Raw genomic sequence first — 16056 nt, forward strand, 5'->3', positions numbered from 1 at the left:
TACACAGAGAAGGTCACCTCATGTGGGCTGCCATGGTGAGATCACATGACCAGCTGAATACTTCTAACTTAATTTCTGTAACCACACTATTACTGGAGACTTTTGCTCATGGGATAAATTAATCATGGCTGACCGTGTCCAAAGCATTTCTATAAGGCATCATTTTGCACCCACACCACTAGGTGTCAGTATAAGTCTAAAATGGATGCCATATGGAATAGTACGCCATTAATAAATAATGCATCTTTAATTGAGCAGCACAGCACAAACACAGAGTGTATATTTGCAAATCATTTCCCATTAAAAATGGCAGAAGAGTAAGGTTTCCTACTGAGAGTAGACCCTATTGTGGGATAACTTGAATGCTCCGGTATGTTAATCTCTTTCAGACACTCACTCACATCTTGTGTTTATTCAAGCTCTTTCGGCCCTAATTAGTGTGTGTGTGGGAGTGTATGCATTTATAATGGAAAGAAAAGAGGTGAAAGGAAGAGAGTATGAAAAGGCGAGAGGAAGGGTGGGAGGAAGTGTGCTCAGCATGTGTGCAATGAGAAATAGAAAGAGAAACGTGGTCATGTTCATGTTTATATCACTTTTAATTACCGTGAAGGACAAGTATGTGTAATACTTTTTTATGTCAAATTATATAATCAGCACAACAATTTGAATGAAAAGATGAATTGAAAAATCACATGAATTTCAAAATGTCTTAGCCTCATTCGCTTTTATGGCAGCAGCCAGCATTATTTTAGTATTTATTCATATTTTTTAATTAGCTTTTATTTTTAGATATATTTATTTCTAACTTTATTAACTTAAACATATTTTATTTCACTTAGTTGCCAAGGCAATATTTCTATGTTTTTTACATACTAATATTTTTTTTTAATTTTAATTAACAAAAACAACAGTAACAAAACTAACTCAAACAGCAAGTATTCAACAAATTCCGTATAAAACCTGATAATTATGCATGATTTTAGATGATCCAAGGAGCATCTTGTACTTTTTTGGAAGAAAAACACCTGTACAAAGAGTCACATGATCAATGTCACAAATATACTTATTTTATTAGTGACATAACATTTCTTGGTTTTACATTTTTCAGAATCTTATCTGCTCATGTTCAGATTTGAAACCCCCAATTTTTCCCAATATTGTCTCAGACGTTTAGGCTCCACTACATGTGTGCGTGGTCCAGGTATTCCCTATATTTTGGGGACCAAATGTCCCAACAAGGATAGCATTTTTTTTTTACATTGCAGGGACAAAATTTGTTCCTCATGAGTTTATAAATCATACGAAATTGGATCTGCCCAGAGCCACTCTGGATCTGCCATAACCAATCGCTAATGTTTGGTCGTGACGTATGTCATCTCAAACTAGCGCATGACTTCAACGTCATCGTTCTCAGCCACTCTCTCTCTTCGCTGATTAGACTGGTTAAAATTTGACCGGAGAAAACCAGAGAATATACCGCAATCCCAGACGGAGTACTGAAGGAAAATTAAAATTGAGCAGAAGTATGTAGGAGGGCGGAGTCAGGCTAAGGTTTAAGGGATAGAATGTAAAATTTGTACAGTATAAAAAGAATTATGTCTATAGACAGTCCGCATAAAACACAAAATGTGTGTGTGTGCACCTCATTTCCTCCATCAGATACAGTGAAGGTGAAGTCATCGGAGTGTGTCTCCTCTTCACTGGTATGGACATATTGAATGTTGCGGGAGGCCAGGTCAGCCTGGGTATACGTGCTGATGCGTGTTCCTGCAACAGGATCAAAGTGCAAAACTCTCCAGTGATCAGCCGCCCACCACTTCATATAATGCACTTGGTATCAAATAATAATGTAAACTCACTTGCCATCATTAAAAAAATATCCCATAGGTCAACTGAAATGGATGAATAAAACATGCACTACTACTGCAGAAATCCCATTGAGTGTAGTCCGGGCAACACCGAGAAGGACAGAGAGGAAAATGAATACTGATCTTCACCCATGACACCCTGATAGAGATCTATAGGATGGATCCCATCTAATGAGTTCTCAGTCTTTATTTGAACATGATGTTTAGATATGAAACATACTATATATCACCCATGCCATTTGTAAGCATTTCTTGGCAACTGTGGCCAGCTTTTATAAATGTACTGCTCTGCTGAACAGCCCATACAGCACCAGAACTGCAGACTATAAATATATATTATGATCACTCAGGCTGTTCAGATTAAATCTTCAATAGAGACAGGAATAACAATGATTCGGTAGTATGTGTATTTGTGGATGAGCAGAGGTATGTATGTGTATGTAGTCTAGTATGTGACAGATTTGTGACTGTGTGATTACAGGCTAAATGTAATAGTTAAACTTCCCCAGTGACCAGCAGCCCATCACTTCATGTATTGCACTTGCAATCAAATAATAATGTAAACTCATCCACCACCATTATAAACCCCCACAGATCAACTAAATGGCTCTCTATAGGCATAAAAATAAGAAATAGTATTGGGAAGCTTCTTTCAAACTGTAGACTGCCAAGCTACAAGCTATCCATGATTCAATTAAACTACCCTTTTGAAAAGTAGCAAGCTACACCACAATATATAAAAGGACATAACTGCATTGAAGCAACTTAAGACTTTTTTATGTAGAACCAAGGGCGTCACCACACCTTTTTAGTAGGACACAAGCCCCAGTAAAATACTGGTGGAGATTACTATATACCTACCTGAGAATCATATCTAATCTGTGATAATATTGCAGCAAACATGTCATGAGTGTATTCTATCAGCTGTTTCAAATGAACTGTGCAAACGACATTCACTAGAATTGAATTACACAGACATTACACATTTTGGTAGTCTACTTTTATTCAGCACTACAAATGAGATAGTGGCCCTTTTTGGCAAGCGTGATTATTTCCTAAGCTTGCTTGGGGATAATTCTTCTAATTTGAGATTTAATAGCGATGCACAATTTTGTTGTGCTACACTGCTACTTGTTGGACAAAGTAGCTTGCTATTGGAAAATCCACATTATTTTGAAAGCTGAGCTACTGTTTTGAAACGGTGTCACCACTTTTGGCTAGTAGGAGTATATTTGTCCGTTTTTGTGTACCTGGTTTGCTGGAATGTTCGAGATGGCCGAGCTGGGGCTGTTTGGTGATTTGATAAATGAGTTCATCTGGTTCACTGTCCTGATCTGTAGAGGAGAGCTGCAGTGTTGTGATCTTCTTCAAGGTATTCTCATCCAAAACCAAACCCTTATTAACCACCACTGTGGGAGGAAGTCTGTCCTCTGAGAGAGAGAAAAAGAGATGGGGATGTCCCAAAATAACTTTCTTCGAACATTCCTGAACATGCATCTTTCAATGTCCCAAAATAAATTCTTGGCTCACCCAGAACGCTAATGAAGAAAGATTGGTCAATGACTCTGTTTCCCTCTGGATCTTCCAGGTTGAACTTGAAAGAGAAGCTGCCTCCACTTTCTCCCTTTTCATGAATGTATTCCACATGTCCTGACAGACGAGGGGCAAAACCACATGAGACAATGCATCTCTGCATAAAATTCCCTATGGATGATTATGTATGAGAGAGAGAGAGAGAGAGAGAGAGAGAGAGAGAGAGAGAGAGAGAGAGAGAGAGAGAGCAATGTAGGAAAAAACCTTTGTTGATGTCATTCTGGGTGAAGCTGGTGACAGGTCCTTTGACAGATATCTGAGCCTTGTTTCTGCCTGTATTCAGCAGCAGAGAGCCCACGCTCAGGTCTTTAGTGAGGGTGAACCGCAGCTTAAGGTTATCTGAATCTATGTCCGTTCCTTTCAGATGCTGCTCTGTGATCTTAGATGAGGAACCTGCCGGGAGGAATGAAACAACAGTAGGAGACATGACACAGGTATTTAAGTTATTTATTAAATAGATAGATATGAACCTAAATGATTTACATGAAGTGTTTTAATTGGTGCATCATAGTGAATGAAACTGCAGTGGTTCTCAGAGTGTGGGGCGCTTTTCTAGTTCACTAATAAGTCTAGCAGAGATAGATTAAAATTGCATAATGGCATCATTTCGGTCTGGTCTTCACACAAAACTGTTGTATGGCTTTAGAAGACTTTCATGTACTTATTTTTTGTGTCTTTTATGTGCTTCTCATCCATCTCCTTTTGTGTTCCACAGATGAAAAAATACAGGTTTGAAATTATATGAGAGGGAGTGAATGATGAATGTAAATGTTTAGGTGAACTATTCCCCATTATTTGCTTCTAGAAAGTGGAATCACTTTGTCATTAATTGATAATTATTTTTAGGATAATTTAAGGGTAATTTCCTATAATTAAAACATGTTTGTAATAAAATCACAAAGAAATTCAAAGAACATTGTGGACCTACTGACAAAAAGTTATTTTTTAATGAGGAATGTAACTTTTTATTATTCAACAAGGCAGTGAAAACAGAAAAGTTAAAAAAGGCAGTTATTTTTCGTTATTCAATAAAAGTGTCAACGTTTTTTCAACAAAAACTAATATCACTGGCGTTTTCTTAAATTGCTCTTGTTTTTTAAAGATACTCTGGACAAAATCAATGAATTTAAATTTAAAATCGATGATTTAAAGATATTTTATATATATTTTTCATTATTCATTATTAAGAACAGACATTTGGAAATAATACTAATAGAAGACCTGCTCATGGTGAGGGGTTGGGCAGTACAGGGGACTGTCTTTTTACACTCATTTCAGATGCATTTAGAGATTGACAAATCATTCTGTACTAAACTATGGGCCAGATTAACTAAACAAGGCAAGTTAGCGCGAGAGCGCAATTCCAAAAAAGTGCAGATGGGACTGGAAAGTTCTGCGTGTGATCTACTGACGACATGCAAATTAAAGAACACAGACACAGCTGGATCATTTCCGTAATGACCAACGCAATCTACAAGTTAGCATCTGGTGTAAGACGTACTTTTATTGGGCTGTGAACAATGGCGCAAACACCAGTAAATTCTATAAAACCAGGGGCAGTAGTGGCCTAATGGTTAGAGACTCGGACTTGTAACCCGAAGGTTGTGGGTTCGAGTCTCAGGTCCGGCAGGAATTGTCAGTAGGGGGAGTGAATAACCAACGCTCTCCTCCACCCTCAATACCACGACTGAGGTGAGACCCTTGAGCAAGGCACCGAACCCCTAACTGCTCCCCGGGCGCCGCAGCAATAAGGCTGCCCACTGCTCCAGGTGTGTGTTCACGGTGTGTGTGTGTGTTCACTACTGTGTGTGTACACTTGGATGGGTTAAATGCAGAGCACAAATTCCAAGTATGGGTCACCATACTTGGCCACATGTCACTTCACTTGACTAAATTGACAAGCGCAAATAAAGTTTTTAACGCCAAAAGAGGGTTTGCACTGACGCAAGCTGTTAGTGAATCTGGCCCTTAGTTTGCTATTATGAAGACTACTGAAAATAAGCATCCTTATCAATCAGTAACCTGCTTGGGATATGTGCGATGACACTGTAATGTAGGTGTATCTTGACCTGCTGCAATCTGTAGTCCTCTGTTGACTGTGACTCTAGGGCCTTCTCTCTTCCTAATATCCATGCTGAACTCAAGGCGGCCCATCTCTGTGTATATGCCGTCTGTTACTGAAAACTGGATCTCATCGGTCCCAGAGCCACGTCCGTCTGGGGTGTAGACCAGCAGCTCATCTAAAACGTCCTGGTAGGTGAAGGTGGATCCCTGCTGAAGAATCCTGCCGTTCTCTAAAGGTTGAGCATAGAACTGCCTTCTGCGAAGCTTCCCTATGGAGACACAAACACACACAGAGACATTGCAAAGAAATGGACATCAATGCTCCGTTCCTTCTCATTTTTTCCTATCAAAAACAGCATAAACATTTTCAAATAAATGTGCATTTGACCTCTAATGGTCGCTCGATGTCATTTTTTGTATAGCTGCACTGCTGTCATAACACTCTGACTGTATTTCAGTTCTGTCAGCTCCATTCCTTACGTGCGACTCCTAATAAAACTGCTCTGGACTGAACACCTTGACATACATCCATAAAGGTTTAACCAATAAAGCCCTCTGGGTCGTGGCCTTTCCACCAGTTCTCTAGTCAACGGCAGAGGCACAATGACAAGAACATCAATCAGCCACACAGGAGCCTGACGGAGCGGTAATGTGACAAAAAATGGATGTTTGCTGAAGGATGGCCATGAATGAGCGACAGACTAGGGAATGGAGTGAGCATATGAAGAGAAATAGAGAGAGAAAGAGAGGCACTGACCATTTGAAGGCTTCTTGATGATGGTGAGGAGAAGCTCATTCTCAGGTGTGTCCTGGTCCAGCACATTTAGGGAGGAGTTAGTGATGACAACTTCGGAGTTCTCCTCCACTTGGATGCTGTTTACTGAGATAATTGGGACTCTGTCCTCCTTGGTGTGCTATAAAATGATCAAATAACATCTCATGGCAAGTCAGGAAAGAGAGACAGGAAAGAAAGCTTCGAATCTGCGCCTCAGTGAGCCAGCGGCTCCAGCCATTAAATGCTCATAAGAGGCTGCTAAATGAACAAACCAAAGTACCTATATGCCTATTAAAGTAATAGCAAAATGGATTCTGAAAGTATATTCGGGAAAATATTAATCAAAGAAACACCTTGCAGTCTTAAGACCAAATTATTTTTTGTTTTTTATGCATAAACTAGGGTATGCATACAGTGCTCTTGATGTAACTATTGTCATCAGTGTAATACATGCGTACTGTATGTGCGCAGCCCAATTTGTCTAATCGCACATACTCTGTATACCCAAATCGCACACTAGTTTGTCCACAAGATGGCAAAACTGGCCTGGGCCATTAATTCACAGTCAAATAAGAAACAACAACAAACTGCTGGAGACGGCAATTACAATAGACATGCGTTGATGAGTGCCTGTGTGAGGGGATTAAGAGATACCCACAATTCTAGATTAGAAAAGAACAAAGACGTTTTATCTTTCATTACTTCTGGGGAGAAATAGCGCAGATCAAACTTTCTAGTGAACGTGTCAACCACCTGTGTTTGTGCGCACTATCAAACTTTAAAAGGTTACACATTCAGCTGTAGCAATATGCTAAGCGTTCGTGTAAAAACTGAAGTTTACTTTGGGCTTTTGCGTTTCAGTTATACCTGGATGTCTATGGTGACATCAAAAGCCTCGGTTTGACTTGATCCATCACTGATGTAAAAGCTGAAGACATCCTGGCGGATGCTGGCTTGGCGGATGTTTTGGACGTAGAAGATATGGTCTGAAGTGAGGTCTTCTATAGTGAAGGGAACGTCAGGGCTGATCCTGCGAGATCCACCGATCAAAGCTGGACACAAAGGACACATGCCAACATGTTGAACAAACGCTACACTTTGAGCTCAAGTTTAGTCTCATTGTTCTGAAGACTGAATTTTACTGGGAACAACATTTGTGGGCCTAATATCAGAACAAGTAATTGATCTTGGGACAAAAACGACAACAAAGCCACTTTCTAGACCAAACACGAGAGTGACTGTCAGTTGCCAGATAAGAAATCACTAATATTTAAGAATAAATGGTTGTGAGGAACAAAAACAAACCCAAAATCATGAAAATAAGTGTGTTCTTAAAGTAGATGCATCAAAGCATCTGTGTTTGGAGTGAAAAACAACATTTTGTACAACATTTGTCGTTGGGTGTTTATGTTCCACCATGATTGCACCTCCTTTCATCTTCCTTACTCAAACAGGAAGCCTGAATAAAGATAACCACTTTAATCTGAATTTCACACATCTACAAATGAGCACTGCTCATGAATAAAATCACACCATCAGCAACTGAAAAAAAAAAAACATCCACCCGCATGACTCAGAAAAGGAAACTAACATATAATGCTAGGCGATATATTACACAAGGAGATATTGCTGAGTGATTCACCTTTCTTTGTGTTCTCAATGAAGCCGTACTTGGGTGGGCTGATCAGCCACACCAACAGGTCCTTTCTGGGCGTGTCTGGGTCTGACGCAATAATGTGATTGGCTGAGAGCTGGACTCTCCCTCCTTCCTGGACCTGTCCATAGGAAACACCATAAAGAGTTTGGAAATGCTGAAAGAACCCGATCTAAAACTAGTTTAATGGCAAAGTAAGGATTGCACTCACCTTAATGCCGCTGCGGACAGTGACCACAGGTGGCTGCCTCTGTGTAGAGGTGATGGTGATAGTGAACATCTGGTTTTCCAGACGATTGTTCTCACCGTCATAGACAACGAAGTGAAAAATGTCAGTGACAGGCTGGTTACCCGTTTCAAAGGACGTAACATACCTATTTGAAAAAGAAAAAAAAAACTATTTTCAACCTTCTTCTTCAAATACTGAAAAAAAGAGAGCTGGGACACATTAAACTGTTTTGAAAAATTGCAGAAAACAAAAGTTAAATGTTACATCTGTTTAAAAAGCAAACCACCAGAGGATAACAGTCAAATATAGGCAAAGACGTAATCGCCTGAGAGAATTGTTTTATATTTCATCATTTCTCAGCAGGGTTCAACAATTTGAAGCAATTAAAGCAGCATGTGTTGTAATGCATGTTGAGCCTCCCCAAGCACTTCAGCTCGCCAAACATTTTACATGCCTCATTTATAGAGTTTAATATTAACATAGCAGAACTAGGAATGATACATTAATATTCATGATGATCTGAGAAATACATTGACGACGATCAGACCTCATTATTCAAAACAACATGAATATGCAGCAAAATTGTGGTACAAATGATAGTAAATACCATTTAAATTCAATTATCGTAAACTATACGAGAGTAACAGCTGCTAAAAATTTAAAATACATAAACAGGCAGGGTTAGTTAAGTAAAACTAAAACTATAAAAACATTTGCTGCTTAAACTCTTAACTGAAATCAAATAAAATAAAATATAAAAAAACCTAAAAATTATTTTATTTTTTCCGAATTTTCATTTTCACTTATTTGAACTTTATGTACTAAAATAACTAAAACTTAAATAACATTAAAAAAAAAAAAAAAAAAAAATTATATATATATATATATATATATATATATATATATATATATATATATATATATATATATATATATATATATATATATATATATACACTCACCTAAAGGATTATTAGGAACACCATACTAATACTGTGTTTGACCCCATTTCGCCTTCAGAACTGCCTTAATTCTGTGTCGCATTGATTCAACAAGGTGCTGAAAGCATTCTTTAGAAATGTTGGCCCATATTGATAGGATAGCATCTTGCAGTTGATGGAGATTTGTGGGATGCACATCCAGGGCACGAAGCTCCCGTTCCACCACATCCCAAAGATGCTCTATTGGGTTGAGATCTGGTGACTGTGGGGGCCATTTTGTTCAAGAAACCAATTTGAAATGATTCGAGCTTTGTGACATGGTGCATTATCCTGCTGGAAGTAGCCATCAGAGGATGGGTACATGGTGGTCATAAAGGGATGGACATGGTCAGAAACAATGCTAACAATCCTAAAGTGTGCCAAGAAAACATCCCCCACACCATTACACCACCACCACCAGCCTGTACAGTGGTAACAAGGCATGATGGATCCATGTTCTCATTCTGTTTACGCCAAATTCTGACTTTACCATCCGAATGTCTCAACAGAAATCGAGACTCATCAGACCAGGCAACATTTTTCCAGTCTTCAACTGTCCAATTTTGGTGAGCTCGTGCAAATTGTAGCCTCTTTTTCCTATTTGTAGTGGAGATGAGTGGTACCCGGTGGGGTCTTCTGCTGTTGTAGCCCATCCGCCTCAAGGTTGTGCGTGTTGTGGCTTCACAAATGCTTTGCTGCATACCTCGGTTGTAACGAGTGGTTATTTCAGTCAAAGTTGCTCTTCTATCAGCTTGAATCAGTCGGCCCATTCTCCTCTGACCTCTAGCATCAACAAGGCATTTTCGCCCACAGGACTGCCGCATACTGGATGTTTTTCCCTTTTCACACCATTCTATGTAAACCCTAGAAATGGTTGTGTGTGAAAATCCCAGTAACTGAGCAGATTGTGAAATACTCAGACCGGCCCGTCTGGCACCAACAACCATGCCACGCTCAAAATTGCTTAAATCACCTTTCTTTCCCATTCTGACATTCAGTTTGGAGTTCAGGAGATTGTCTTGACCAGGACCACACGCCTAAATGCATTGAAGCAACTGCCATGTGATTGGTTGATTTGATAATTGCATTAATGAGAAATTGAACAGATGTTCCTAATAATCCTTTAGGTGAGTGTATATATATATATATATATATATATATATATATATATATATATATATATATATATATATATATATATATATATATATATATAAATAAAAACCTGATTTACCTGATTTTGTGGTTGTTGATGTCCTCCATAGTAAAGGATGAATATTCACTAAGTTCCTCATGGTCGGTTTCAAACTTGTTTCTGGTGAGGATCCCATACATTGGCACAGAAACTAACTGCACAAAAATACTCTCATCTGGAGATACATCATCCTAAAAGACATTGACAAAATGCTTTTTATGCATATTGGAGACCACCAATTTTAACTTTTATTTTCAGTCATTTTAAGAATATGCCATTCCTCACCATATAAGCCAAATGTGAACGCCTAAGGATGGTGTTGCTCTTCTCCGCCACCTCCATGGATAGCAAGGCGTTCGGGTCACGTTTGGGTGCATCACCTTTGACATCAGACACCAAGACCTGCACTGTGATGGAGGTCATTGAGATTCCATCTGTCACAGAGAAGGTCATGGAGTCCTCCTCGGTGGTGAGACCGGCATGCTCATACTGCAGAATATTCCTGGTAACGTCACTGGAGGTGAAGGTGTCCCCTGAGGTGGAGGAGAATTTTGATAAATAAACTAAAGAAACGGAAGCCAGAAAGAACAATAAAGAAGCACACACTTCCCCTACCATTGACCATCTGGACCTGCGAGCCAAGGTCGACTCTCAGGAGGGTCCCATGTAGCGGCCCCTCCCCCAGCTCAAACTCCAGTTCTTCGGCGGCTGTGTCAGCATCTGTCACCGCTAACTGTCGCCCACCTACACGCCATTGGAAACAAGCCCAGTAAGATTAAAAGGGGCACATTTTATGTTTATAAACTGACATTATACTGACACCTAGTGTTGTGGATGTAGCATCCTGCGAAAGGAAAAGTTTTCAGTTACAGATGTCATTGTAAAAATGTGCTATTCACAGTAAAATATAATTTTTTCAATGTGTAAAAGTATCCAACAATAGGGGTTATCTTGTTTTCGACTAGTCATGTGATCTCAAAATGGTGGCCCCCACGAGGCGTCCCACTGTAAAATGAAATAGCTTTCATTAGGCTTCTGATGTGACTGGAGTCTCATGTGAACATGATTTTTGAACATTTCTCAAAGGAACTATTCAGTTAAAAACGTTTTAATGAGGTGTAAAACTATTTTAATGAGAGAAAAGAAAACTTGCTGACTGGACCATTAAAATACTTATTCATTCACTCTAATTACTTTGTAGCACTTTAAGCCAATACTCGTTTCCTTACCCACTGGTGCCCTGCCGCCAAGGCTGACCTCCAGCACCGGATCCAGAATCTGAAAGACCGGCGGCTGCTGATGATTGGCCAACAGCAGGATAGCAAAGTCCATCTCTGGAGTGGTGTGCTCTCCATCAGACACTGGCATAAGAGAGCGGAATAGTAGTGAATAACCTGATATAAGTGAATCATTCACAAGAAAACCGTTGACCTTCAGGCTAGTTCTGTCTTCTGCACTTCAGCTCAATATAGCAGAGATGAATGAATGCAACTAAGACAAAGGGAGGATGATTCAGACAGAAAAGAGAAAAAGAGATCCTGCATCATCTCAACCTCATCCTCCAGACACTGAACATAAGATATTAACTTGGGACACAGAAATATTCAACATGCCTAATAATTTTCTTTCTCTATAAATGTCAACACTGAAGTATTCGTTTAATAAAATCTGCCCATTTTAGCCACTGTAACCTTGAGAGCTCAAACAGCTGTATAAATATGAGTGTAAACACTCGCCCTGCAGGCTCGTGTTCATCTGCCTCCACTTTTTAATTTGTGTGACCAACTTGCAAAATTTGTGTGGGTAAATCTTTCGCCCTCACACGAAATTCCCAATCACGGAAATTCAGTGAACTATGGTAAATGTGAATTGTCATATTTGCATAATGAATTGTGAGTAGTCTTGTCTTTCTTGCACCTGTGTACAGTAATCAATTATAGCCGCATTGCCTTTACAATTGTTTCTTTGATTCTTGTGTGCATCTGGCTGAAAACAAAACACGGTTTGGGTGCCAAAACAACTGCACAGTGCTTTTACATTTTTCATTTATAAAAAATTAAATGGATTTCTTTTTGTTGTTTTGTCATGGGCGTCGGAACCATTGTATGTGGGTGGGACAAGACCCACCCACTTTTTAAGACCAATGATTTTGGACCCACTTACTTTTACCGTCTAAAATTCTATTCACCAACCTCTAACCAATAAACACTTTATTATTAAACAAGCGTTAGACGCTTTATTTCCACTTTTCGAATGTTTTCTTAATTTTTATTGAAAATAAATGCCTTTTCAATCTGATATGTGATGAGAAAAGGAAGTAGAGCGAGTTCGGCAATAGGCGGATTCGAACCTCAGGTCGATTTGCGTCAAAACCTACCCCTACACTATTGTCACTGTTAATGATTTGGTGACTTTTGTAATTTTGTCTGTCACAACTTAATGTAAATTGTAATCATCTACAGCAAAAATTTTGGGGGGACCCACCCACATTTTTTTTGCTTCCGACACCCATGTGCTATGTAGTTCAGTACCTACAATAAAATTTGGTTTTAACCACTAATGTCATCAAAAAAGGATTACTGTTAATTTATTATGATTTTACAGTAAACAAAAACTAGTAGTTACTATGGTATGCTGGTGGAAATATAATTTATTGCAAGGGTAGAAGCGATGAAGCTGTTTCCCAAACCACAGTCACAATTTACATACTTACAATGCAAATAAGTCGCAACAAAGACCTTGATCCTGTCAGAACAACGAAGAAAAAAAAAGAATAAAATACGAATATTTAAATGTAAACTGTGGATGCAAGCAGAAACCAGCTGCAGAGCCAAAAGTCTCTATGTTTTATGACAGTGTTTGGCCTTTTCATTCAGTTAAGGATACATGATTAAGAGAGGAATAAAAAGTTATTTTAGCATCGGCTCCTGACACTGCTGTTCTCCAGTCCACAGTATACAGTGTTACTCGCCATTCATTTCGCTCTATTACTAACAGCACTAAAAGGAGTTTGTCTGCCCTACAGTGCCCTGTTTCCATCCAGACATAGAAGGGCATATGAGCAGTCACAGCTCTGATTTATGAGCGCTGCAAGAAGAAGATGGATGCACAATCGTATTCTGCTGTCAGGCGGAATAAAGCGTATGGATGGACATCAGAAAGAGAGAGGGAATTATATCCCCTCTTAGGGGAGAGAAGGTCCCATAAATAAATAACAGCAACACACCAGGGAATGTGGGATCAGAGGCACAGAGGGATCTGTACATGGCATTTGAGAGGAAGAAATGAATTCTGTATCTGCTGGAAGCGTGTAAGGAAAGGGGGAATAAGGCAGATTCGCAAGGGGTTACAGATGCCAAAAGTGACTATATACCTGTGAAATGGAGGCTCACTGATTCTGGTAGACCTGCAGGAATGAAAGAGTGTTAGCTGTTACTTTTATAAACAACTGCTAACGAATCACATTAATTAGCAAGCAGGGTGAGAGATTATTCATATTTAAACAGTGAGTTTTACAGACAAACGCATCGCTAACAATGCCTCAGCCATTGGGTTTGACTGCTCAGAAGCACCAATTAGCATCAGATTAGTAATAAATCAACAGTGCGCTGACATATTTGCTAATTAACTTCCCACACAAAACTATATACTGTACATTTCAAATTAATGAGTGTGTCATTGCAGTATTGCATGCTTCTATTGTTCCATTCATAGCAGAGCACTGTAAAAATAAAAATAAAAACTCTCCAATTAAAAATGTTTTGGGACTCAGATTTTTAGTTAATAAAAGATCTGTTTCAAAAGTTGTATCAAAATCTTTTATGCTACACTATCATTCAAAAGTTTCTGGTCAGTCTCTTATGCTCACCAAAGCTGCATTTATTTGATGAAAAAAATACAATAAAAATAATAATATTGTAAAATAACCGTTTCCTATTTTATTATATTTTTTTATGTAATTTATTCCTATTATGGTAAAGCTGAATTTTCAGCACCATTACTCCAGAAATCATCCTAATATACTGATTTGGTGCTCAAAATAAATCTTATGTATTAAAGTTTAAACTGACCTGTAAATGAGTACTGATAAAGTTCCTGAAGGTGGGACGGTGCTTGTGGGGGTCTGTAGATAATTTTGCCACTGTCTACATCAGCCTGGGTGAAGAGGTGCACATGATGGTAAGGTCTGTCCCTGTGCTCCAGTGCACCTGAAAAAGGAGTGACATCATCATGTTCATATTAATATACCAATCAATCCAATATTAGAATCTCAGAAATAATGAAAGAGAGATTGTGGGATAAAGAACTGAAAAATTCAGCAAAACTGAATTCATATTCATTAGCGAAGCCATTTTTTCCCACCATTTTTTTAAACATTACAGAAGATCCGCAACTCTTCTGTGATTGTTATTTAATCCAGATAAAACATCTAATCCACGAAAGGATATTAAACATATAGAACCACAAATGAAGTTTCTCACAATTATCATACCCTTCCATTACAGCAAGCTCCACCTTTGAAATCCTGTACTCTCTATTTAATGGTACAAAAAGGAGAACAAAACAAAACTATCAGGCTTCCATTATGCCTATGAGTGTCCTTCCCCTCACCCCTATGACAATAATGGAGGTTTAGTTACCATGGCCTGAGGTGAGCGCTTTGGTGATGTTGTAGACAAGCTTGTCGCTGGGCGTCTCAGAGTCAGTGAAGGAGAGAGCAGAGGGAGATATCACAGTCACGCGATCTTCCAGTGCCTGCACACACACAGCCAAAAACATTTACATTGATGAAGACAATGTCTGCAGATCACATGGATCTCAGCTGACAGTTAAATGTCATATGCTCACCAAGACTGCATTGATTTTATATTTATTTTTATAGCATTACAATTAAAAATAACTATTTTATATATAAATATATTTAAAATGTAGTTTATACATGCTGAATTCTCAGCAGTCATTACTCCAGTCTTCAGTGTCACATGATCCTTCAGAAATCATTTTAATACGCTGATTTGGTGGTCAAGAAACATTTCTTATTATTATCATCAATATTGAAATGCTTTGTGATGCATTTTCCCCCCAGGATTCTTTTATGAAAAGAAAGTTCAAAAGAACAGCATTTAGGCAATTTTTTTTTTTTTTTTTTTTTACAATGTACAAGTTTTTACTGTCAATTATGATCAATTTAACGTGCTAAATAGAAATATTATTTTATGGCAAAAAGGAAGAAAAAATCATATTGACCTTTTCTCACCATTTAACTGGCAAGGAAAAAACAAAAATTCTGGATACAAAGTCTGGATACACTGAATATTAACCCAAAATTAACTAAATTAAATAATTTAGTCTTTTCATGCCCCGTTGTTTGAATCTTACAGTAATCTGCAGGTCGGCTCCAGGTGAGAGCTGAGGCATGCCGGGGCTTTGAGGCATCACTCCTATAGTGAAGGTCTGTGTATCACTCAGTGTCTCTGGATAAACCTCACTTGAAACCTGTTAACAAAAGTACACGCACCCATGCAAGAACAAACACTTATGAACTAAACAAATACCACAGTGGACATGTGTACGTTTCCACTATAATTTTTTTAATTATCATGAACAATTTTTTTTGTTGAATTGAGAATTTTTTTTGAATTTTTTTTCAATCTTGAGCAGACACCACACAAATAGGTTGAAAAAAAACCAAAAACAC

The 16056-nt window shown here is 38.5% G+C and overlaps 1 protein-coding gene across 2 annotated transcripts in view; it reads right to left on the reverse strand.

Moving 5' to 3' along the window:
* Positions 1-16056, reverse strand: part of fras1 (Fraser extracellular matrix complex subunit 1) — a 133995-nt gene that overhangs the window by 18121 nt on the left and 99818 nt on the right. The window contains exons 32-48 of one of the 2 annotated variants that reach the window (XM_079815146.1): positions 15738-15854; positions 14999-15113; positions 14429-14566; positions 13732-13764; positions 11588-11719; positions 10974-11102; positions 10644-10891; positions 10398-10549; positions 8166-8328; positions 7943-8075; positions 7168-7352; positions 6283-6439; positions 5531-5794; positions 3666-3854; positions 3399-3518; positions 3119-3298; positions 1643-1767 (exon numbers count right to left, since the gene is read on the reverse strand). In XM_079815146.1, the coding sequence (XP_079671272.1) occupies positions 1643-1767; positions 3119-3298; positions 3399-3518; positions 3666-3854; positions 5531-5794; positions 6283-6439; positions 7168-7352; positions 7943-8075; positions 8166-8328; positions 10398-10549; positions 10644-10891; positions 10974-11102; positions 11588-11719; positions 13732-13764; positions 14429-14566; positions 14999-15113; positions 15738-15854 (2580 nt within the window). The remainder of the gene's footprint in view (positions 1-1642; positions 1768-3118; positions 3299-3398; positions 3519-3665; positions 3855-5530; positions 5795-6282; positions 6440-7167; positions 7353-7942; positions 8076-8165; positions 8329-10397; positions 10550-10643; positions 10892-10973; positions 11103-11587; positions 11720-13731; positions 13765-14428; positions 14567-14998; positions 15114-15737; positions 15855-16056) is intronic. The other variant, XM_079815147.1, reaches the window with a different exon arrangement.

Source organism: Gobio gobio, assembly GCF_949357685.1.
Source record: "Gobio gobio genome assembly, chromosome: 4".
Taxonomy (NCBI): Eukaryota; Metazoa; Chordata; class Actinopteri; order Cypriniformes; family Gobionidae; genus Gobio; species Gobio gobio.